This window comes from Melospiza georgiana, chromosome 7 (assembly GCF_028018845.1).
Source record: "Melospiza georgiana isolate bMelGeo1 chromosome 7, bMelGeo1.pri, whole genome shotgun sequence".
Classification (NCBI taxonomy): Eukaryota; Metazoa; Chordata; class Aves; order Passeriformes; family Passerellidae; genus Melospiza; species Melospiza georgiana.
The window spans coordinates 27648392-27672170 of record NC_080436.1 but is presented as its reverse complement, the minus strand read 5'-3'; the positions used below and the strand labels follow the sequence as shown (position 1 = coordinate 27672170).

General features: G+C 38.1%; 1 protein-coding gene across 1 annotated transcript in view; it reads left to right on the top strand.

Annotated features, from left to right (window-relative positions):
- Positions 1-23779, top strand: part of CNTNAP5 (contactin associated protein family member 5) — a 260487-nt gene that overhangs the window by 189601 nt on the left and 47107 nt on the right. The window contains exon 14 of the mRNA XM_058027494.1: positions 21706-21862. Within this exon, the coding sequence (XP_057883477.1) occupies positions 21706-21862 (157 nt within the window). The remainder of the gene's footprint in view (positions 1-21705; positions 21863-23779) is intronic.

Sequence of the window (23779 nt, the reverse complement as noted above, 5' to 3'; positions counted from 1 at the left end):
GTGGCCTTGTAGGAAAGCAAGTTCCAGAAGTTCCCCACTTGCTGTTTTACAGAACTACATTTTTTTCGTGTGTTTTTAACTACTGTTTTTCTCACTGCACTGAGTTCTTGTACTTCAGGATGCAGTGGAACACAATTTTGTGTCCATCCAGAGCTTTTACAGTGCTTTTAGTTACTCATCTAGGACTTTCACTAACTCTAGTATTTTTCGCCTGAAGTGCCCACAGTTTTTTGAGATATGGTTTGCACCAAGATTTCACCACTTTAGAGTAAATCTTTTTGAAGAAAAGAGTCTGAAGTCTAGGTTCAGTTGGAGTATTTTACATAGATGTATGAGGAGGTGATATAAAATGACCTATAACAAGCAATCATTTACCAATGGGGTTTTGCTCACTACTATTTTATGCCTTTTAAATATAATTTCCAGTTTATCATTCCAGTGCTTTCAATTGTTAATGCACTACCAGGGGACTATTTGTTCTTGTACAAAATAACTTTAAATTGTTATTTCATTACCAGGAGACTGTTTTTCATTGCACAAAATAGCATAGAACGGGGCAGTCTGCCCTCAAAAAGTGACTTGTGTTGAGGGAGTGGTGGATAGGTGGCAGGTGTGGGTTGTGTGCTGCAATTTTTCTTGGGTAAATAGGATCCCTTTTTTGAGAATGATTGACTTTCCATCTGTGTTTCCATCACCATACCTTGTCTCTCCCCCCAAAGTGGCAGTGACAGCTTCTCACAAGCACAATTTTTGACAACTTGTGCTATATTTGGAGACTTTGGAACAGAGTTCACCATAGCAATGCAATGCACCCCCCTTATTTGTAGGGAGAGATTTAGAGGCCATTTTTAAAGATGCTATGTTGGTTTTTGTGTGCAGCTGATTAAAATGCAGGGGGTCTAAGCAGAATACAAAACCTGTGGCATTGCAGAGGTAACTTGGCACGGAGCCTGCACACACCTGTGAGTAGTGGAAATATGATTATCCCAGTTTCTGACCCTTTACTCCTCTTTCCCTCCGGTATCGTCCCTGGCTGGCAGGGAGGTACAGTGTGCTATAGCTGCCAAGCAAGGAATGGCAGCTACTTGCTGCTATTACTTCTCATCCAGTCCTGTTGTGTTTCTCTGAGATTGAAATGTGGCCAAGAGGCTAAATGATGGGAAAAACATGGGAATAAATCCTTGCTCAACCATACACTGGATGGTTTCTAACACAGTGGAAGGAAAGCATGTTCCCTCCTTGCAGCCGTCTGCAGGAGAGGGCAGGCTTCTAATGCTGCCTGACATAATTCTGCAGTGACACCAGCAGGGCAGGAATCTCCCGGGATGGCTCCAGTGAACACTGGAGCACCATTATCTGCATTTGCTTTAGAAACAACGTGTCAGGTGATATTAAAAAAACACTTCTTCAAGTGAGGACTGATGGAGTAGTGAGGAGAGAGCTTCTGTGGTTACACACCTGTTTGCTTCTATCCTTCATATTTCTGCTGTCACTGGATATTTCTGTTGCTTTTTTGTTGTGTGTTTGTTTCAGGTTTTTTCCCTTCATTGAATGAGTTTATTTTTGTAAGTCTGAGGAGCAATTTTGGAATTATACTTTTATTTTACTTTATCAAATTTCATTTCATTTGAGATCTTTTACAGTTTACATAGAAAACATATTTGCACTCCAAACCAAATAGATCCACTGTCTTTTACTGCTGTGAAAATTATCTTTTCCAATATACGGGAAGCTTGACCAGGGGTATTAATGAAGGTACATAGGACATGTAAATGAAATGTAAATCTAGACAACAGATTTTGAGCCTGAATTCTGGAATTAATTGCATACACAATTATTGGTGGCTCTATGAGGAAGTTAATGGTGTAAGCTAATGCTGAAAGATGTTTATTTGGCCTCTACAATCTGTTGGTTTGGGACTTTTGATCCCAAAGAACTTCTGGTTTGGATTAAAGTCAATGATGCTTTTTGTTCAACCTGTGGGATTGTGTAAGCACTCATAGCTCAGTAATGCTGGAACATTGAGTTCAGGGAATTCTGCAGTCCAAATAAGAGTTTGGAAATGGATAATTTTGTGAGGCACACATGTTTGCCAGAACCAAACATATCTTAATGATACCTCTGGCTTGAGAGACCCAGTTGTATAAACTATTATTGCACACAGTTTGAAGAAGGGAAGAAGGACAGAATTCTTTCAATCTATTTCAGCCAACATTCCCTTAATCATATGCAGTAATAGTCTCTTTTTTTTTTTAATTTGCAGGACTCAGCATATTGTTAACAATAAATAAATAATGGTGATTAGAAACAAACAGCTAATCCATGGTTTGTTATATTAGTGGGTCACTAGCTATGACAGCAACCTGTCCTCCATTCAAGGAAGAAAGCAGGACTGCTGCCTGAGCAGAAAAGTGTGCCTTCTCCCTCATTAGAGCCACAGCAGGGAGCGTGTTCTCATCACACTTCCATTTGTCTGCTTCTTTCAGCTGTCCTACTTTAAACATCTTGGGCTCCATTAGACTCAGGTTGTCTTACTGACATTAAACTAATTTGTCTGTCAAATTTGGGCCACTGCAGAGACTGATGTTTTCTGATTTTGCAGAGCAGAAGATGTAAATTACAGCAGTGGAAGAGTTCTCATCTAACCTCTTCCACCAAGATGCCACATGAGTGGCAATAGTAAATGGCAATAATAATTTTCATTGGTATTTGCGTTATTTTTGACGCTGAAAAAGCATTCATGGCTCTAATTTCTCAATTTTATTTTGTTCTTAGTTCATTTGGCTACTGTTTTAGACCTGGGGAAGAAAGTAGGTGCATAGCAAGGCACTTGGAGAAAATCAGATGGGATGGAACCCCTATGCTTAGATTTTGTTGGAATTGGTTTGACCTGTCCAGGAAAACAGAGGTGTTAGGAGGCTATACACCAAAAGATCAGTAGTGTAACTTAATCATATAAGTAACTAGGAGGAAAGAAAATGCAACTCTGTGGTAAAAAGAGAAAGGTTTTTGCTCTGAAAAATTAGATTACTGCTCAGATTCACTGCTTGTAAATCTGAAGTCCAGGAATTTTACCTCCATTGCAGTTGGAAGGTAACCTGTGGAAAATTTATTTTCATGTTTGAAAGTGTGAACACAGAGACAGGAGAAAAGAATCTACAAGAATCAGGTGAAGGTGGCATTTTGACATTACTCGGTGTTCAGACATAAAGGGAACAAAAATCTTCCCTCGGCAAAACACTGAACTAAATACTCTTACATGAGTTATCTGGTGTTTAAAGGGGCATAAAAGTAGCTCTTCTGAGTGTCTCTTACTTCCATTTATAAAAAGAACTCCCCAAAATGTAGAGGATAAGAAAGCATACTTTGAGAAAATGTTTCCAGACACTGGGAAAAAAAGCCATGTACTTCTTCCACTCACAAGAAGCACCTAAAAGCAATTTAGAATTGTTTGCATCCCCCCAACCTGGACTGATCTGGAGAAGAGCAGATCTGAAATAGACTTGACAAGTAGTTAGAAAGATGTGGTGACCTGAAAGAAAATAACCCCTTTAAAACCTTCTTTAGAGAAGCTTTTTCATTATCTACTTGGTCCAAAAGATTGAGAACAAAAATGAAAAGGCTTTTTGAGCCTGAATCTTTTCCAAGTCCTTTTGACAAGAGAAAGATTCTGACTGGTTTAGCCAAGGCATGTATTAGCACTTGATCTGTCTCGGACTCAAAACAACATCAAGAGCCTTCTTCCTTTACTCTCAAGAGCAGAACTCAGAAGCCCTAGAAGAAAAGTTTTTTAGTTTTGGTTTTGTTTTGGTTTTGGGTCTTTTTTCAACATTAGCATTTAGAAAGGTTAACCAATTAATCTATGCAGTTCTCCTCTAAAGGTAGCTTTCTTGTTTAGCAGAGAAGAAAATTGAGGCATCGGGCTGCAACTGACACAAATTTTGCCTGAAACTGGGATGGGCCATTAGATGGATTTAAATGTACCCCTCTAAAACCAATGGCCAAGTTCTTCTAGCCACAAAAAATAACCATGCAAGTCTTTCCTCAGAGCTGAACACCTTTAATGTCTTTCACTCCAAGTGTGAGCTTTCTGTAGGGACCTCTAGTGCTACTATAGAAGAATAAACATGTCATTCCTTAGAGAGACATTTGCTTTTGTGTCACCACAGTTATGGTGATTTAGCAGGAAGATGTGATCCCATGAATTTATATCGACCTACCAAACTGCAAAGAAGGTAATGGTATATTCAGGTGGATATAATGGGATTTTTGTTGTATTCAGCCAGATAAGGGGAGAAAGCTGTGATTTTGCACTGTGACTGGTGGAGTAGTAAATGTTGCTATTTCCCCTTTGGTTTTGTGGTTTAGTGTTGAGATTCTGTGTGGTTTTTTTTTTATACACAGAGAAATGAAAATGTATTGCAACCTTCACTTAGGCTAAGTACTAGGAGGAGCTTCCCTAGCAGTAATGAGTGTTTTCTGCTTAAGCAGTACATGGAACCTGTAGGAACATATTTCTCAGTCAAATGTTCTTGAAATTTGCCAGTGGGTTGCTGAGTTACTTGGGCAATAGATACAGGTGTGCACAAAAATTCATGAAGAATGTTCCAATATGTCTAATTTCTCTAAAAACCAGATTGTGATTAATATCTAAAGTCTGCTAGAATCAATAGAGACCCACTCCACGGGTCCTGGTGCTAAAAGGAAATCTTAATTTGGCCTAAAATGAGATGCAGATGTAAGTATTTTCTCACTGTGCTAGATACATAAATGTCTCTCTCCTTCCAGGATAGGAACAAAAGCTCAAACCAAACATTTGTGCTAAACTCAACTGAATTTCATAATTACCCACTGTTCTTTCATAGATCTTTGGATCATTGCTGTTGTGCTAGATTCAGTCCCTGTCTTTGTGTGCTTTTTGTTTACCCAGGATGCTTAGTTCCACAGTCAAATCTTCCATTTCTCCAAAAAGTTTAATGTGGCATGTAATTTACAACATGTAGTGATTTCAGTGTATTAACACTAATAGCACATGAAAAGTGCTCCCAGTATAGACTGCAATCAGTTTTGTTCAGGCTGTCTCATTCAATGTTATCAAAATGTTCATGGTAACATTTGTTGGTGGGAAGGAAAAGATAACAGTTCCTGGCTGTTCTTTTTCTCAGTTCTGTGTTACTGAACTTAGTTCAGGTCTGACAGGTTTGTTTTACTGGCAACACCAAGCCTATGATGAACTGTTTTGAAAAATGACCAGAAATCTGAAAAATGGTTCTGAAAAAAGAGTAACATCAATTTCATTATATATTTCTTTTAAATACTGACTTTTCCTTCATGTGATGATTCAAATGGTCAGTAGAGTCTATAAAGTTATGTATTCATACAGATAGAGTTCTCTCTTTCTGGGAAAGTATGTGTTTTTATATTAATGTAGATATACGTAAATCTTCTTTCCTCCTTTTAGGAGGAAAAAGAAGAGTGGAATTTAGCTGTAATTAATTTTTAGGTCACATGGATATTGTCAGGCCTGGTACAAGACAAAATTATGTTAGTTACTCTTTTCTCCTTTGAGGTAAAGGCTTTCTGTACATTAGCAATTGTTTGCCTCCCATTTGTCAGTGGGATTTCAAAGTCTCAGATTTTATCTACATGAAACCACATGAAATTTGATCAAAGACTAACACTTTGGGGTGTGGCAGAAGTTTAGGGGCTGTTTCTCAGAGAGAAATCTGTATGACTAGATGCTAAGGTAACAGCAGGGGAAGGGATTCCAGGACAAGTTATCTTCTAAAGTAGGCTCTATTTCAGGTCCCTTTGGCTTTTTCTCTGGCAATGCAGAGTCAATTTGATCCATTTGTTTTGCAGCTCTAATATCTGCTGTTGAACCAGGAAAGGTTCTCCTGCAATTAGCATCTTTTTAGGTCCTGCTTTGGGGTCCTCTTTCATGTTCAAAGCAGTGGCAGCTTTCTAGGTCACTTCCTTCCCTGTGCACACTTATGGTCTGGATTCATGAAAAGAGATTGTGTTGCATTTTGTTTACTACCTCTGTGAGACATTCTAGGGCCACTAGTCAATCTGCAGAACATTAGAAGTACCTACTTAATAGAGGCAGAATTTTACTGAGTGAATAATTACATCCTGTTAGTGCTGAAGTAATCACCTTACGTACAAGCCATGCCTCCAGAGGGAGGTATGTCCTTTCCAAAATGCCACCCTGGACAGTTCATTTTACATCCATACAAAGCTCTAGAATCTGTCTGACCATATTGCACTACAGGTTGTCATGTTTTCAGAGGATGAAATTTATGTTCCATGAAATATGCCATTGCCAAAATTAATAGGTAAATGAACAAAGTGAAACAGACCATTAGAACAATTGTAATATCACAGTTGCTGGGTTGTGGCACAAAAGCAGAAACTAATGGGTAAACATAACCATATTATAGCGACAGGAGCCATCAGTGTGCACAACTGTGGTTACATGATGGAAGGCACTCAACCGATGTGAAATATGATCTAGCACTCAGGCCAGTTGCAGGTAATCTTGCTTGGAACAACACTTCCCTTGGCTGGTTTGTTTTAGCTGATGGAAAATTATAAATACCACCTATTTCACTCCTGTTCTACTGGAATTTCAGTTTCACTTTGGTAATTTTCATGATTCTTTTTTTATATCATTCTGGACAATGATACTGAGATTTTTGTCTTTGCAGAAATTTTCCATGGCATGAACAGATTGTTCCTGAATGTTCATGCAAATAGGAATTCAGCCAATGACCTTCAGAGTAAATGATCACTCTAACAACTTGAAATCTTTGATGTCCTTGCCTTTATTTCTGCTCTAAAGCAGTGCTTCGTAATTTTAAGTGAACGCTCAAACAATATCTAATCAGAATAACAATTCAGAAACTGAACTGTGTTTCTATAACATGATTAAAAAGCTTTGAATAGCTAACAGAATCATAACATTCTATTAATGGAGAGCTTGAGAGAAGCTACAGTAAGGAATGAATCAACTGAAAAACTACAAAGCTCAAAGATATGCAGGACCAGATCTATTGGATTCAGTATATTTGTACTGATTTAGGAAGGTAAGATGGTGGATTAACTCCTTAATTTTTACATCTTTCATTAAATTCCACTTTAGTATAAAACAAACTAAAAAACAAAGAAACATTTTAAAAATTGAGATATTTAGAGGAGCTAACAAGTTCATCCATAGCTTGTTAATGCAGTATTTACAATCAGCACCTATACACTTCAGCATTGATAGTTTGAAAAATCTCGCACTCTGTTCTTACAGAGGTTTACCCTGCAGTACTGAAGTAGAGAGGGGTGGAGAGGTATCTTTAAGCCTGGTTACTGGAGTGGTGCAGTATAAATTAGAATACCATCTCTGGCCATTTGCTGGAGCCAGGAGTGGGATTGATGCAGGAGCTCCTCCAGATCGTTGTGCCATTCAAGAGTTTACTCATGCAGGAGGATTTTGTCAGTGACCGACTAAAACAGATTCAGAGCTGCTTTATTCTGCTAAAGTGGTTCAAAGTAGCTAGAGCACAGGAGAGAGCTGGGTGCTCAAGTGTTTAGCTTTCTCTCTCAGAGATTTCACTCCATACAATATGCAAAAAATAATCAGTTACTTTGGTCTCCACTGAGCAAGATCTTTCAAGGGAATATGTAGCAGGGAATTGGGTCCTAATAATGGTCTGCAATGGTTCAGAGCCAGCCTGAGCTTCAGCCAGCGTTGCTTCCTCTCATGGCAGGCCAACCAGGGGTTTCTCTACACAGCAAAATAAAACTGTGCAAGTGTTAGATATGTGTCATACATATGATTTATCATATGTTTCATCACCACATAAGTGTTTCCACTGAACAGCATGTGAACTTACAAAACTTCTGCCACCTGGTGCATTACTTGTACTTGTGTTTTGACCTTACACTAATTCTTACTGAATAGACACCCTTTGCTGCTTTCACCCATGGAAAACACAAAGCCAGCTGAGGTTTAAAATGCACAAGTAAATCTTGAAATTAGAGTCCTCAAAGTCCTGCTTCCATTTATCAAGAGAATGCTGTCTTACTGTTACACCATGCTACTTAAATGTGAGATATTGCTATGATGAGTGTAACCTATGACAAAAAAAGTGAAAACTTGAATACACTAAATGCAGAATTAGGTGACTAGTTGAGTGATAATATATTGCCTAACCTAATGAAAAGACATTACCTTTGAATAATGGACCACATCGTAGATTAAATTATCCCAAGGCAAGGTAGTAGGTGCTTCATGCAGACAAGGTCAATTACCTTATCCGGAAGAGCCTGTTTGAAGTGTATTATGAATAATTCACAGACATAGAAATTAGCTTTGAAAAAGTGTCCCAGCTATAATGTGGTGAAAGCATTCAATTTCTTTTTTAATGTATTTAAGATAACACCCAAAGGACAATTATGGCTGCTTAACTGTAAGACTACTTAAATGACAAGGAATGACAATTGTGTGGTCAAATTCACATTAATGCATTATGCAAAGGGAAGCATCTCCACCATGGTGCGATGCTGTCAGGATACAAGTAACAGATTTCAAACCTCACACTGTATTTTTAAATGCTGAATGAAATTTGATCAAAGACTGATTCATTTATTAACCTTTCTCAATGGAGAAGATGCACTTGTTGCTGTACTATCTTTGCTTGCTCTTGTTCAGGCCTTTTAGTTCTTTGACTTTCTGATATGGAAACGAAGGTTCAGAGTGATTAAATCACTTGTGTGATTTTGGAGAGTCTGACAAATGCAGAGGTAGAACCAGAACATTTTATTTTCCATCGTTAATCAGAAGACCAGTTTTCTGCTATAAGCACTAAATTAGGCTGTTTCCAAGTCAGTATTGTTCCAATGTAGAACTATTTAGCATTAGAGTTAAAATGATGGCAGTAGCCATGGTAGCAGAATGCACACCCACTTGACATATGGTGACCTTAGGTGTGAATTAGAAATGCAATAAACCTCTAAGTCTGGGGATTAAGATGCCCTCTCAGCATATTTTGATTCCACAGGCTAAACAATAACCTTAGCTTTCTCTCTTTGACTTTGCAATAAGTGGTAACGGCCAGGGGAAATCCCTCAGGGGCTGCAGTTTTCTAAGATGCCTGGAAAGAAGATGGCTAATTCATCAGGTATGTATTTAAGTGCTGAAATGTAATAGTGACATTTCATGGCCTCTGAGTTTACCAGCTTTATTTGCTTGAAAAGGAGAGTTCAGCAGAATTGTAGAGGGTGCTGTGGAATCGTGTATCTAATGAGGCGTACAGCCTTCCCAGTCCTGTTTCCATTCGCCTCAATGTCAAGAATCCCATTTAGCTCAGCAGGAGCAGGTCTGGGACCCTGGAACTTTTAATGGATTTTTTGAATAAAGAGGGATAAAAATTTGACACAGAATCCAATTATAAAACAAGCTGATAAAATATATGATGAAGTAGGAAACCACCATGAAGAGATAGGAATGGAATCTTTCGTTAAAGCAAACACACTAAAAAATGTTGGTTCTTTTGCATGTAGCTAGGTTTTTTGTATTCTCCATCATCCAGCTTTTCTTCAAGGATCAATTTTTTAAAAAAGCTCAAGAATTTCCTTTCCTCTGACTTCACACAGTCATTGGCCTCCACCCCAGTGTTTTCTGTGAGGACTTGATAAAGACTAATCTGAGTGTAAGAGACTTGCAAGCTGATGTTCTCATTTGCATGCAGGAATGTGAACAGATGTTTACATAGTAGTGTTAAGTAGGACAGCTGTTTGGGCGTCATTTATGTATTCCATTTAAAAGCAAAGCTTTATGGTTAAAATTTTTACTCACAATGTGGAAGAGAAAAGAAATCTAAATTCAGACAAATGCATTTCTTCCTGTGCTAGGGGTAGCTTCCTTTAAACTCATTAGTTTTGTGTATCTCTGAATTCACAGCATCATACAGATTACTTTACCTAAACCTCTGGGCAAATGCACCTTACCTTGGCCAGTTGCCTGTGGGTGGAAGAAAATAAATGGCATAACATCAACATTGCTAAATGCTATTTGACAGAGGGAAGAAAAGTAGCACTGAGATTAGGGGAAGGAAGTTGTCCCTTTTCTTTGCAGGAGATGGCTTATTGCTGATTGTTTCTTCTGTTTGTAATGAAGTGTGCATCAGGATAACATTTACCTTTGCATTTGTTTTGCTCTTCAGATGGGAGAAAGTGTGTTACAGTCATAAATGTGTAACTTTTATTTATTAATTTCCTAACATAAATCTGCAAAGAAAAACTTCCATTATGGAGGTGTGCATATGCATGAAGCATATCTGTAGAGAGAAGAGGTTGGAGGAAAGGGCTCTCATATGTTTTTAAAAGAAGTTTGGCCCTCAGAAATTTATATTTTAAACATGAGGCTTGGGTCTAATATTGTTCATGACTTCATTTCCCCTGATGCCTGTCCCCCTAGGGCTCCATACTTGAAAAGAAAGCAGGCAAATGATGTAGACACTTAAATGGAAGTGATTGATCCCAGTTACTTGCATGGTGTTTTGTTTGGAGAACTGTAATGTGTTTGATACCTGGTCAAAATCCTACACCAGTCTGAGAGAAAAACTTACCTACCTCAGTTGTGGTGTTTCCACCTAAGCACCACTACCTGACAGAGATGCCTGCATCTTTTCAAGCCAGTAGTTGACAGGATTTGTAGCAAGTTGTACTTGGCTAGAGGAAATACACTCAACTAAGGAGCCTCACTGCTGAAGGAAAGCTGGTGATGGATGTGATGGTCTTATGGACTTTCTATTCACAGCATTGATGCAGCCCACAGAAGGCTTTGTCTCATCAGCTGTGATGAAAGGCCTATGGTAGAGAGTTATGTCATATGTAAAGTTCTTTATTCTCACTTTGTGATGCTTGTAGATAGACTGGCTCCCGTGCTGGGTCTTTCTCTCACCATTAAATACAGAAGACACAGAAGCCTGATCAGCTTTGGGAAAGAGAGGAAGGACTACGGCTTCTTGAGGCTGCATGGTTGTCATCCTTCTGCAGCCTCTGCCCATTCCAGTATTCACTGCAGTGCTAAAGCACAGCTCAGTTCTTCCTTCAGCTCAAGGAGCAGAAAACTGTCTTCAGCCACATAATAATCTCTGTTAGTGACAGTAGAGCTGCAGAGCAGAGCTGAACAGTTCATTTCTATCCACTACAGTCTGTGCAATAATGTAAATACTCACCCATGTTTGTTATAGCTGTACAGAGAGATACACAGGAACCTGAGACCAATTAAGCAGCAAAAATAGAAGATCTGTTTGAAAGATGTGAACCTGTTGCTAACAGGGTGAAGAAAAAAGAGCTGCAAATTGATTAAGCAGTCCCACAGAGAAGACAGATTGTTGTCAGCCTGACCTTTATAGCTGGTCAGGATGTATCAATAGAAGCATCTTCTGAGTACAGTGTTCTATGATTTTTTTTCATTTACATTCTCTTGTTTTTGCCTTTACGTGCTGGCTTGGAGCCAGTTCATTTCATGGTCTTGCCTATACATATGTTCTGCTACAGCTGCATTTTTCCAAAGTGCCCAATTTCACAGCACTCCAGCCTTCCTTAGGATGACAAATGGTCCCCCTGCTGCTCTGACCAACAGAACTGTAATTGCAGCCTGAGACAGGGACAGCTGAACTAAGGCCATGCTGCAGTTTGGGTATATCCTTAAGTTGAAATCTGGCTGCATGCGTTTATCGTAGCTGAGTTTCCGATTCCACCACTTAAGGCATTAACTGCTGACATTAATTGTAACATTGAGGAAAGCAGAATTGCTCTGCAGTTGAAAGCAGTGTCAAATCAGCAGTTATTTATTTACAATTGCTCTGTAATGTGTTGTTACACATCAGACTATAAAAAGTTTAATGAGTTGCAGTAATGCCTCTCAGAGATACTGGAACATGGTTCAACAAGTTATTGGAAGGCTTTTAGTTCACTTTTTTTGTTGGTTGGTTGGTTTTTGTTGTTTTTTTTGGTGTTTTTTTTTTTTTTTTTTTTTAATAAAGCTTAAAACCAGACTTTCTGCACTGCTGTGCAGGACTTTTTGTTCATAACAAGTACAACTCAGAGTTGTCTCTTGCCAACTGACATGCTTTGAGAACAAAAAAAAAGCAATCCAGTTCACCTGGCCCTGTGAGATTTCAGTTCACTAGGGATGTGACAAAAGGGTTGGAGGACAGGCTCAGAGTGCGGTTTCTACACTGTCCAAGCTGCCTTGCTGGTTCATAATTGGTGTAAGGCTCAGAAATGTGCTTATATTATTCTCTGAGCTCTCTTTTGGGTGTTGGTGTCATTTTGTAGTTGTTTACAATGCCTGTCTTGTAAAAGGCAATGGATATAAAGTCCTCTTCTCAGGGACTTTACAGCTTTTTTTGCCATTAAAAAACAAACAAACAAAACACCAACCAAAAATCCTAAATTAAAGCAAAAGAAACAAAACCCCCAAACTTAGGGCTTTTTATCTACAACTGCATGGGGAGAGAGGACTTCCCTCTTACCCAAGATGCTCAGGTAATATTACAGGACTTGAGATAATGAGGTTGAGATGTGATCTCATTTTCCAAAGGTGTCTTTTCAAAACAGAAATGCCATCCTAATAATATCTGAGAGTGCTGCTATCAGTTTTAAGAAAATCCTCTAATTTATTTAATTAGGGATTCCAGCTTTAAAGTGATTAGCAATATGTTATTATCTCTTTTAATTTATGTTCTATAAAGACTGTTCTTCTATTTTTACTCCTGTTCAGATATTCAGCGTATTTACTGATGATATTTTCTGATTTCTTTAAGATAAATCTGAGCCATGAAATTCAAAAAGGCCCACTGTGGAAATGGCATTGTCCTAATGACCTTCTGGTCAGATTTACCCCATGTAAATAGATGTTATTCTCTAACTGTCAGCTGTGCTGTATTAACCTCGGAGCTGAAGGACAAGGTGTGTTCTCATTGCTTCATGAATCAATAGTGCTAATAAAGATTCTCTACACCTGAATCTAGATTTTATTATTCCTAGAAGCTGCTATTGCGTGTGCAATGGGAACAAAATTAATCTGTCTGTTGTGAGGGTTGTCAAATCTGGAGACAGTCCATTTGAGCCACTAGTGACTGTATTGGTGCAATGTGAGCAGGGGTAAAAAAAGTAATAATAAGGATCCTTTTCTCATTATTAATGCTGGTAGTTAAAACTGCATATACAGGAAACAGTTCTGTCGAGTAAGGTAATTCCATTTTTACTCAGACACTTTTCAAAATAAAGGAGTGGGGAAGGACTGTTATTAGTGCATGTAGTTTCTCCCAAAGGACCAAGCAAAGATTGCTTCCCACAGCATGTTTTTCTGTTACTCATCCAGTCTCCTATTAAATGTCCCAAATGTCCCCATTTTATCTACTTTCTTTTTCTAGTTTATCTAGTTGCATCTCATTGTGGGCGTAATCCAGCCAACTCTCCATGATTTCTAGCAAGAATTGAATTAATCCTTGATTAATTCAACTCAACTTTACTCCAGCTGGCTTGTGTTCATGAACAAGCTACCTGCTCTGAGTTCTACCCTGGCTTTCAGACCACTGTTAGGCCAGGCTGTTGCCCTGGGGTTTTTTGGGCTTTCTTGGTGAAAGGCTCAGGCTGGTGGGCTTTTGAGAGCACCTGAGCCTGGGAGCTGTGCAGAGCTGGAGACTCCATGGTTGCACCAGGTGGAGTTCCTGAGGTGCAAAGTGCTACAGTTAAGGTCATTACTCTTCATCCATGCCCAAACCCAAGGGTATGAGGTGTCATGATGGATAATTCAAGAATAAATGGAGCAAATATAACTTTTTTTTTTTTTTTACCCCCTTTAAAAATAGATCCTTCAGGCCTGTATATCACTTGCTGCATACCTGCAGATGCTTTTGCTTGACTCAGTAACAGCCACAGAGTTTTTCAAAGGAGTTCTTACATCCTGAATCTGTTTCAGAACATCAGGAGGCTGGACTAAACTTCTCCAGAGGTCCTGTCCAGCCTCAGCTGTTTGTTCTTCCTGTGAACAGCCTGATGCTCAGTGAGTGCAAATCTGCACTGCTACCCTGATTTCACTGGAGCTGGATGCTTCTATGCTGGCTGCTGGATCTGTCCATTATTATTCCTGGAAAATAATAGGAAATTATTAACCTATAAAGTGTTTTTTCCTGGAATTGTTTCCTGGGACAGTTGCTTATAATGTAGCTTTACTGTTCTGTACAAGTTTTCTCACTTCAACATTTCCATGAATAATATTTGAATACTAAGTTTTCTTGTGGTGAAATGATTGGTTTATGGTTTGAGGCACCATTCATAGTCATTGATGCTTCAACTATTCCCCTCTGTCCTCTGCAATCTTATTTCTAGCTCTGAAAGTGCTTTCATCTATGAAAACTTAAATAGCGTTTAAGAACAAAAACTGCTGTGATAAACTACTACTCTCACCTTGCAGTATTTTATAAGGTGCATTAGTTCAGTGCTCTCTTTCCTGTGGCCTTTCCCTGTGGCCCTTTCACATCCATTATAAAATGCTTTAAAAAGAAAGCTCTGAAGAGCATATGATGTGTCTAAACTTATAAACTCACTCATCTCTTCCATGCTTTCCCCCATTCCATGTGGGCACCTCATCCAGTTAGCTCATAAGATAATGTGGATAAGACTTCAGCAGGACACAGAGGGAGTGGGCTGTGTTACTGTCTGACTGCAGGGTGGCTGCAAATGTCACTCCTGTTGTCTTCCTCAGGCCCTAGAGACCCATTGAGGAGTGTTGGTCTGCTGCAGAGAGCCCCAAAATCAAACATGATCATTCAGTGTCCCATAGCACTTTCACAAGACCTGGAATTACATAATCTGGTTTATCTTCTCTTTATTAATCTGTTAATTCAGGACTCACTGCTATTTATTCTCACTAACTATTTTTATACTTCTGCAGAAGAGCTGACTAAGAATGAAAGATCATTTCCTGGGCACTGTATTGAGGCACCTCACGAGGTGGCATTCATGGGGAAATGGGTGAGAAGATGCTGGTAATGAGGATGAGAATGAACACAGAAGAGCTGGTTGAGCAGTGTGAGGGCAAGAAATGATGGGTTCATCTTACTGCCATTATTCCTACTGGGAATAATAGGGAAAAAAAATCCAGACATCTGCTGAGCAGGAGCTGCTCCTCTGGCCCAGACAGGGTTATATTGGAGCCCACTGTGGCTTATCCATGGTCATTATTCACTTGCAATTGAATCCAGAGCATTGATGGGTTTCTGGTCCCAGCGCAGAGTAAGGATGTGGCAGGACATGCATCAATGTCATAGGCTTATCTGTTAAGGCAGTGTCAGGCTTGTTTATCTGAATTTACCTGGAGGATTTAGGCTAAACAGAGAAAATGGGAAAAGAAGAGGCGAATGAGGAAGAGGGAAAGGAATTGAAAGCAAGTGGAGCAATTTTGAAGTGAAGGTGAGCTGGAATGCAGAAAATAAAGGAAATGAGATCATTTTTTTGTTTCAGCAGAGCAGAATATCCAGTTCATCTTCAGCAAAACTGCTGAGGATTCAAAGCTGCCATTTCCTGTTTTGTCATTTGTCCCTAAAAGCTATAATCTTCTTTGGATTGTTTATTTGTTGTTGCTTGCCCTTCCCAACCTGTATGCCTTCAGCTGTTCACATAGTTTCTCTTGTTGGCTGGAGTCCCATTTGCATCTTTCAGGAAACTTGTCACTTGGCCAGAAATTTATTGAAAAAACCCAGACTGGGCTGGCAGAGGAGAATGCAAGTACTCATAATATTTTCAGCCTTCTTAGGCCTTCAGCTGGGACATTCACGAGGCACAAAATTTTAGTTTGGATGTACATTTAATGTTCCTCAGCATCTAAAAGTATTTGGGTTTGAAATCCTTATGCTCATCCTCAAATCTGTCTCTTAAAGGCTTGATGGTGATTTTGCTTTTGCTGAGGCACTCTGAGTGTGCAGTGACCTTAGCTCTGTCATTGCAGCCCAGCAGTGTGGCTCATTAGGCTCCTGTTAAATGTAGAAGAAGCAGAGGTCCATGTTTATTTACCTTCTTTCTGCCCATTCTCATCTATGAGAATATCTTAACAACTTCAGAAGAGCAGAGCACACTGTGGTAACAGCTGCTCTAGGGGGAGAGCAGTTTCTCTGCTTAAGAGAAGCAGACAAATGCTGTGTGCTATGTGGTTTTTCCTTTGTTTTTTTTTTAAAGCAATTACTTCTGCCTGGGACCCTCTGAAAGCAATGCACCTTGGCAGCAAAGCTGTATAACAATAAACAAAATGTCAGCAAAGAACTGCCTTTTCCCCACTTTTCCTAAAAAATAATTTTAGAATGAGGATTAAACTTTGTGGTCTTGGCCATTGGGTAGTTCCACTGGCATTAGCAGGACTACTTCCCTTTTGGATAGCTGAGCTGAATAATGACAGAACCTGACCAGAAATTTTAAGCAAATTCAGTGAGATTCTTAGTAATGTTGGCTGGCACAGATGTTACCCAATACAAAAAGTGACTGTCTTGGTGCAGTGTTTGACCACCTGTGATTTCCAACACAACCATGTTTGTCATCTCTGAAAATTAGGGCAATAATATGTTGTTATAGTTGTAGTTCTAGTAGAGAAAAAGGGATGTGAAACCGGTATAATTGCCATGGGGAAGGTTTAAAGTAAAGGAAGTATTAGGTAGTCATTATGTCTGTACTGAAAAAAGATGAGACAGGCATAACACAGGTGTGTGTCCCCATGCAAGCAGAGTAGTGTGGTACAAAACCAACTGGGTGACTTGGTGGCTCACTGAGTAAACAATGTTCAAAGGACCCATGCCATTGGGGATTCTCATTTTTTTCCTGGTCCATATTACATATTTTTTTCCCAAGGTAACCTGATCTTGATTTAAAAGCAGGATTGTTTGTGAGGTGCAGAGAGCCTGACATCTCAAGGGATGAGTGTTGCTTCCACATGGCAGGGGCAGAGCCACGAGACCCTTGCTGAGGGTTGGGAACCAAAGAGCAGCATTTTCACTGTTAAATCTCAGCACCCCCTTCAGAGAATGAGCAGCACAGCCTGAGCTCACCCTGCTTTGAGTTATCAGTTTATTTTCCCCATGGTGGGAGTTGTTGTTTAAACTAATACAGATCCTGAGTCATTAATACTGATTAGTGACTTCACCGAACAAACAGCCTGTAAGAAGGTATTAATTATGTGCTTTCAACTAAGTGTGGAATATTTCTCCAATTTTTCCCTTTTTTGTCCAGAATTATTTTAAATACTTTTTATTTGATTTATCGAAACTGTATTTTTTTTCCCTGTCGAAAGGCTAAACAGGAAGAAATTGGTTTTATGTCAATTGAATTTTAAAAATTACAGTATAATAAGCTGTAAAAATGTTATGATGGAAAAAAATTTGGTGTGAGCAAACAAGATCTTGGTAAACTCTTGAAAAATATTGGGTCAGTTTTCCTTTCTCACTGTTTTGTCCATTTATTCAAGAGTCTTTTAAAAAATTATTATCTAACATGATAATTTGTACACTAACTTGGCCTCTGAATTCAGTTATTCAGGTTGAAATTGCCTCATAGGTGTGTGTTTATATACAGACATATGCATGAAAAAAATCTGTTAACTGCTTGTTTCACGTATTTTTAATGTATCAGGTGAGACATATGCAGGATTTGATATTGTTGAGGTGGTTAGTGCAAACAGATATTTATTGGTTTTGAGTGAGATTTCAAAGAATTGACTTTGATTGCTCTATGCAATTCTACAGTCAGTATTTTCCTAATTTTCACTACCTCTTGATAGGTGAATCGTTCCTTTATAGACAAAACAGCATAGATGTAAATTAATTTACAGTTTCATCAGTAAAATTTATCGAGTTAAGATTGTACAAATTCAGTTCTGCTTAACTTGGTTTGAATTTGGAGGACAAAATGAACATGAAAATTGCTAAGACAATGTTGTTTGAGTGCAATATGCTTTTAGTGTTTCAAAAGACAAATGCAAATAAATTGACTTGAAGTGGTGGTGAGAACGACCTATAACTGACCTGTTTCAATAACTTGGGTACCCCAAAATCCTTGACTGTCTTAGGGGTAAGTGCTGTGTCAGGCTGTGGGTTTATACAGCACAGGAGTTTAACACAGCAATTATCTTGCTATGTTTCCATAATTAGACTTTTGTTTGTTGCCATAGCACGAACAAACTGAAAAATCATACAGACAAATCTGACAAATATTTTAAATATAATATTTCTAAAAATGCATGGCTTTGTTTTAGCTCAAGCTATATAAACATAAAAGTCGGTACTAAGACTTTCTGACTGTATAAAGGCAAACTGAGTCCACAGAAGTTTTTTGGAGTTTATACACACAGTGATATGCATATAATGTGTATAAATGCTGTTGGAATATTATTATCATTAAATTATTCATATTGTTACATTATGCTTATGCGGTATTTACTATAATAGTACATTAAATTATGGTAAAAAACAGTGGTGTAAATATCACAACTGTTTCTAGAGGCTTCCAGACATTACTGTCATCCTGTCCACTGCAGGAAATACAACCCAAAAATTGCCTTTTTTGAAGATTTTGTTATCAAAATTAAAATCTTCCTAAGGCGGTTTAAGCAGTGCAGAAGGAAATCATTGTAAAGAAATTTGTCACTGTTCTACCATTGGTAAATTCATTCACTTGGCACTTGCTTGTTTTGGGATATTTTTTCACACATATTCTCCTTTGAAACCATTGCATGGAGTTCAAGGACAACATCGAAATTTTTTTCTTACAGAGGATTTTTTCCCATTAATAATAGAAAGAAAAAAAAAAAAAACATTGAAAAGAATACTTTTAATTGTGCAGTAGGCTTTTGACAACGTTTTTTACTAAATGATGTGTTGCTAGGAGCAGGGTAAGCACATAATGAAGAATTAGTAGCACTTCTTATTAATGGACTTTTTAGCTTAGAAATATTAAAGTGGAACTCTACTGACTTATGTTACCATAAGGTGATGGGGTCATTTTAAATCCTTACTTAATGTCATTGATTTGGTCTGTGGATTCACCAGAGAAGGGAAATTAATTCATTTTGAGGTGGTGGAGAATTTATAATGCTTTGAAAAAATTATAGTAGCATGATTACAGAAATGAAAATTCTGCAACAAATCTACAGACTTAGAAGAAAGAATTTTAATCAGCACAAGCTGGCCAGACTCAGTCTCAGTGCAAGACATCCTCCAGATCTGCCAAGGTATAATGGTGTAAACTTTCTGGAAAGAACTCAGATTGATTGGCATTGTTTGTGAAGTATTGATTTACTTCAACATTGCAGGTATATGACATACAATATAAGTTTCAGAATTCCTAAACTCTGCAGGTGTTGGTTAAGTACCATAGATTTGGAAGAGCTTTGCTGAAAAGCTCTGATTTCTCATGTGTTAAAAACTAAACAGGTGCAAAACAGTTTTGAAGAATCAGGGCATAATTTTTCTTAATACTAAAATTGATTTCTAGGGGACTAGTTAGTGAAAAAAATCAACTTGTCTTGGGTAAAGGTGTCAGAACTCTGCTTAGTAAATAGAATTTTGGAAAATACACTGGTTTTTTATAGCCTGTTCCCTTGACAATCTGAGTTTGTTTCTTACAATGTTGACTGCTCTATTTTTTAGCACTGTATTTAATTTAGTTGTAAATGATTCAAACTGTGGTGCTTCTACCACTTCCCCAGTCTGTAGCATAAATCTGAATATGCATGTGTTTGCTTGGTATTGCTCAATGAAACAAATAACAACAGATCTGAAAAAGATGTCAGGAAATTACTTATTCTTAATACACACAAAGGATTGCTTATTTCACTGTTATGTTTAAGTATATAATGGCTTCCACCAAAGAAAACTGACACAGATTGTATCTGATTAATGAACACCATTATTTGCTGTTGGCTTGAAGAATTTATCTTTATCTAAATATTTTTTTTTCCAGAATGGGCACTTTTAAAATTAGATTAAGCACTTCTGTATATCTATTTCTACTTCTAGACAAATCACCCTTTTATTCAATTAACATACTATTTCAAGCTGTACTGAGTAATTTCCCAATAATATAGTATAGAACTGTTTCACTGGCTCCAGCAATCAACTTCTGCAAGAAAATCAGCTGAATAGAAAAGAAAAAAAAATATAAATGTGTTGACAATAATATGAGGCCTCAAATGAATGTGTACATTTTTGTAAGATGAATCCTTAGATGTATTGGATTGTGTTTTTCTAATGAGTACCTCTGGGTATTGGTCAAATTCGCCATGTCTTAATTGTTGGTATCATGAGAATGTAGTTGCTCTTCCTATTTTTATTTTCCTTTTTTTATGAATTTACAGTTCAGCAGTCTAAGCTTAGAAGAAAAATAAATATGAATTAATTTTGCCAAGTGATTCTAAAACTCATTTTAATTAGTCTCCTACATTCTAAAGTTAACCTTGATTGCATTTCATAATTTAGATTTTCTTGCCTTGTATAATGAGAAATACTCCCAACTAGTAATGTTAGAAAAGCAGAAGAATAAATGGATGCATCTTTCTTCATTAGCCATACAGTTTATTTTTCCAAGCTCTTTTGATCAAAAAATCTTGATATGTCAGTTTTGTTAAATTTTGCTATCTACCTGTATGTGTAACTGATTACATTTCTTGATTTAAGGATTAAGGAGTCAATGAAAAAGTTAGCTGAGCTGGAAGACAAAGTCAGTCTTAGAAAATGGTCATCTGTGAATTTCATTACATCAGATTCTGCTTACTCTATCTGACTATTAATACTTAATGCTTGATGCATAATGGATTCTGAAATATGAACAAGAAAACTGTCTCGGTTTATATAAATACATAAATCTTAAAGCTCCTGTAGGTAGAAAATAGCTTCACAGAGATAAATTGATTCCCAAGCAGGGAAATATTTTTTCCCACTTATGTCCTACCTTTTTTAATATCTTATCTAACTTTGCATTTGCAAATTCCATCCATGGACAGCACATTAAAATTTCTAATCTTGCTCCCTAAGAAATCAATAGAAATTTTAGTCTTTTCAGAGGAACTGTACTAAGTTCATAGTAATATATCAGTCAGTGTGTTATTTTTGTAGGTTTTTGTTCTTTATATCTGACTCCTAAGGTAAGAAATCCTGATCAAGGGCTAGAGGCTCCTGCAAAACCAGTGGACACTACAAGAGGTCCTTGTCCAATACTGTGTAATACAGTACAATCTGTGGGGTGTGAGTTGTGGCAGGAGAGTTGTTTTCAGTCTCCTTCAGTGATCAGATCTAGCCCCGAGTGTCACACAAAAACCACTGGGCACAGCTGGTGCAGACCCTGGTGTTGGCTTCACCATTCCAAAGTCTTGGCAGCTGAAAGGTGGTGCCAAGGTTCTCATGAGTAACTGGCATGTGAGCCCTAATGGGATTACAACAGAACCGTTGCTTTCTCAACTTGTATTCCATAAAATGAACCTGGGGCAAAGTTTATGGTTTGTTACTTTGCAGTTTGCACCTTTTCTTTGAGTATTGTCTGACATGTCCACCTCCATTCTCTTTTGCATTCTCGGGAGAATCCAGTTTGCTTATCAAGTTCTCTTTCTCTCTCTTTTTCTCTTTTCTCTTTCCCCCCTCTTTTTTCCCTTTCATCCAGATGGAATGCCATTTGCTTGGTGGGTTGGCCGTGCCAATGAGAAGCACCTTTACTGGGGAGGATCTCTTCCGGGCATTCAGCAGTGTGCCTGTGGATTGGAAGAAAGTTGCCTGGATATGAGATATTTTTGCAACTGTGACGCAGATAGAGAAGAATGGTAATAATTTTAACATGTGTATAGCAGTGTCTGTGTGAAGAGTTATGGATAGGAGGTAGGGGAAGAAGGCTTAAATCTTTTCTGCTGCACAGTTCGGGAAGCTTGAGTGTAATCTGATAAAAATGAAAATGAAAATAGAATTTGGATGTCTGATTTCATCTTTAATTCTTATGTTGAACAAAGACGTGTGGCTGAAGCAGGTTGCTGGGATGCTTCAAAAACATCTTCTTTGTTGAATGCCAAATCAGGTAATTTTAGTTGCTTAAAAGTTTGGTTCAACAGGAGCATTACATGAATAAAGGCTCTATGAGCTTGTTTCATAGGTGTACATCAGAGCAGAAAATTGAGAACTAGACAGCAAAATTCAGATACAGCTAAACAAGAAATGTTTCTCATATTTTTCTTATGAAACAGTATAATGTGCCTTAACCTTCTTTTGCATTGTATCTCAAGCTTTTTAAGGCTGATAAGAAGAGTTGTTTGGCTTCTGTAGGTTTTGCTTCAGTCTCCATAGGAAGTTTTAGAGTCACAGCGTGAAAATTCAAAGCTTTCCTTGGGTTCTCTGACATTTGTTGTGCTCTGATGCTGCATGGGTCTGAGAAAGCCACATCACAATTTTCTGTCATTCTCTGCACTTTCAGAGACACTCCAGCCACCAAGAGCTAGTTGGTGAACTTTCCAAATGTGTTTGAGGGGACTGAAATGCCAGATGAGTGTTTTTGGAAGTACAGTTTGAAACATTGAACATACATGAAAATTCTGCTCACTCAGTCTCCCTTCTAGACCACTAACTGATAGGATCTACTGTAATTTATCTGAAAAAAAGATGTTTTAACCTTGAGTAGTTCAGAAATTGTGAGTAATGGAAGTAGACAAGAAATGTCTTGCTGTCATAGGCTGCTGTGTTTGAAACATTGTCAGAATTAGCTCTGTGAAACCTTCACTTAAAATGAGTAGAAAGGAATGGTAAAGGGTATTAAAACATAAAAAAAATCAGAAGTTACTTGTCACTGTAAGTGTTGGGCTTTTTTGGTTGCTTGATTTCTAGACAGTGTGATTATTTTCTTGGACCCTTTGAATCCCTGGGGTCACTATTCACTTTCAAAAATTAGAGCTTTAAGGAGATTTCTTCAGGAAGATGTTTATGTAAATATTAGCTTATGAATGTGATTTGTATCGAATAGCATGGCTGTGCATGTTAATCTGTCTTTAATATTTGGTTATCAGATGTGCTTTTGGCGAGGTTTGCACACGAGCATCACGAGCATCTGTTTCTGCTGGTGCTTGGCTCTTTTCATAATCCACGTTCCATTTTTCACTGCTCAAGCAGAGCAGGGGGTTATGCTGGCAGACACTGGGGTTGCAGTCCTAGACTGCAGGGCACTGCACCACTAGACTGTACCAACCAATGCAAGGTGAAAGTTAAATGCAATTTTATAATATTTCAGCTGAATCTTCTCAGGAAATGATACCTAAAAAAGCTATGCTGTGAGTGTTTATCTCCATTTCCCCCCACACACCCCCAGTGATTTTGAGCAAGCAGACATGTTTCGAACATCTTGGACAGAGAAAAAGAAGTCTCAAAAGTATTACAAATTACACATTCTATGAAAATTTATGCCAGGCTGAGGGGAAAAAGCCAATTAATGCCCACAAGAAGGAAGTTAAGGAAGCGTACACTTTTATTAGATTTTGGAAAACCCTCATGGGAGAAAGATGTTGGAAATCATGCATCGTTAGCTTGGCAGCTCAGAGAGCTACTTGTTTCTCCTAATTTCATGATAATAACAGAATATGCTTACAAGTTACCTCCAATAAACTGCCTACTGTTTATTGGTTTGGGGATTCAGTTGCTTAGGTTTTTAATCCATGAGAAAATTTTACTTTGGCAGTATTCTAAGCTGAAGGTTGGCTTTA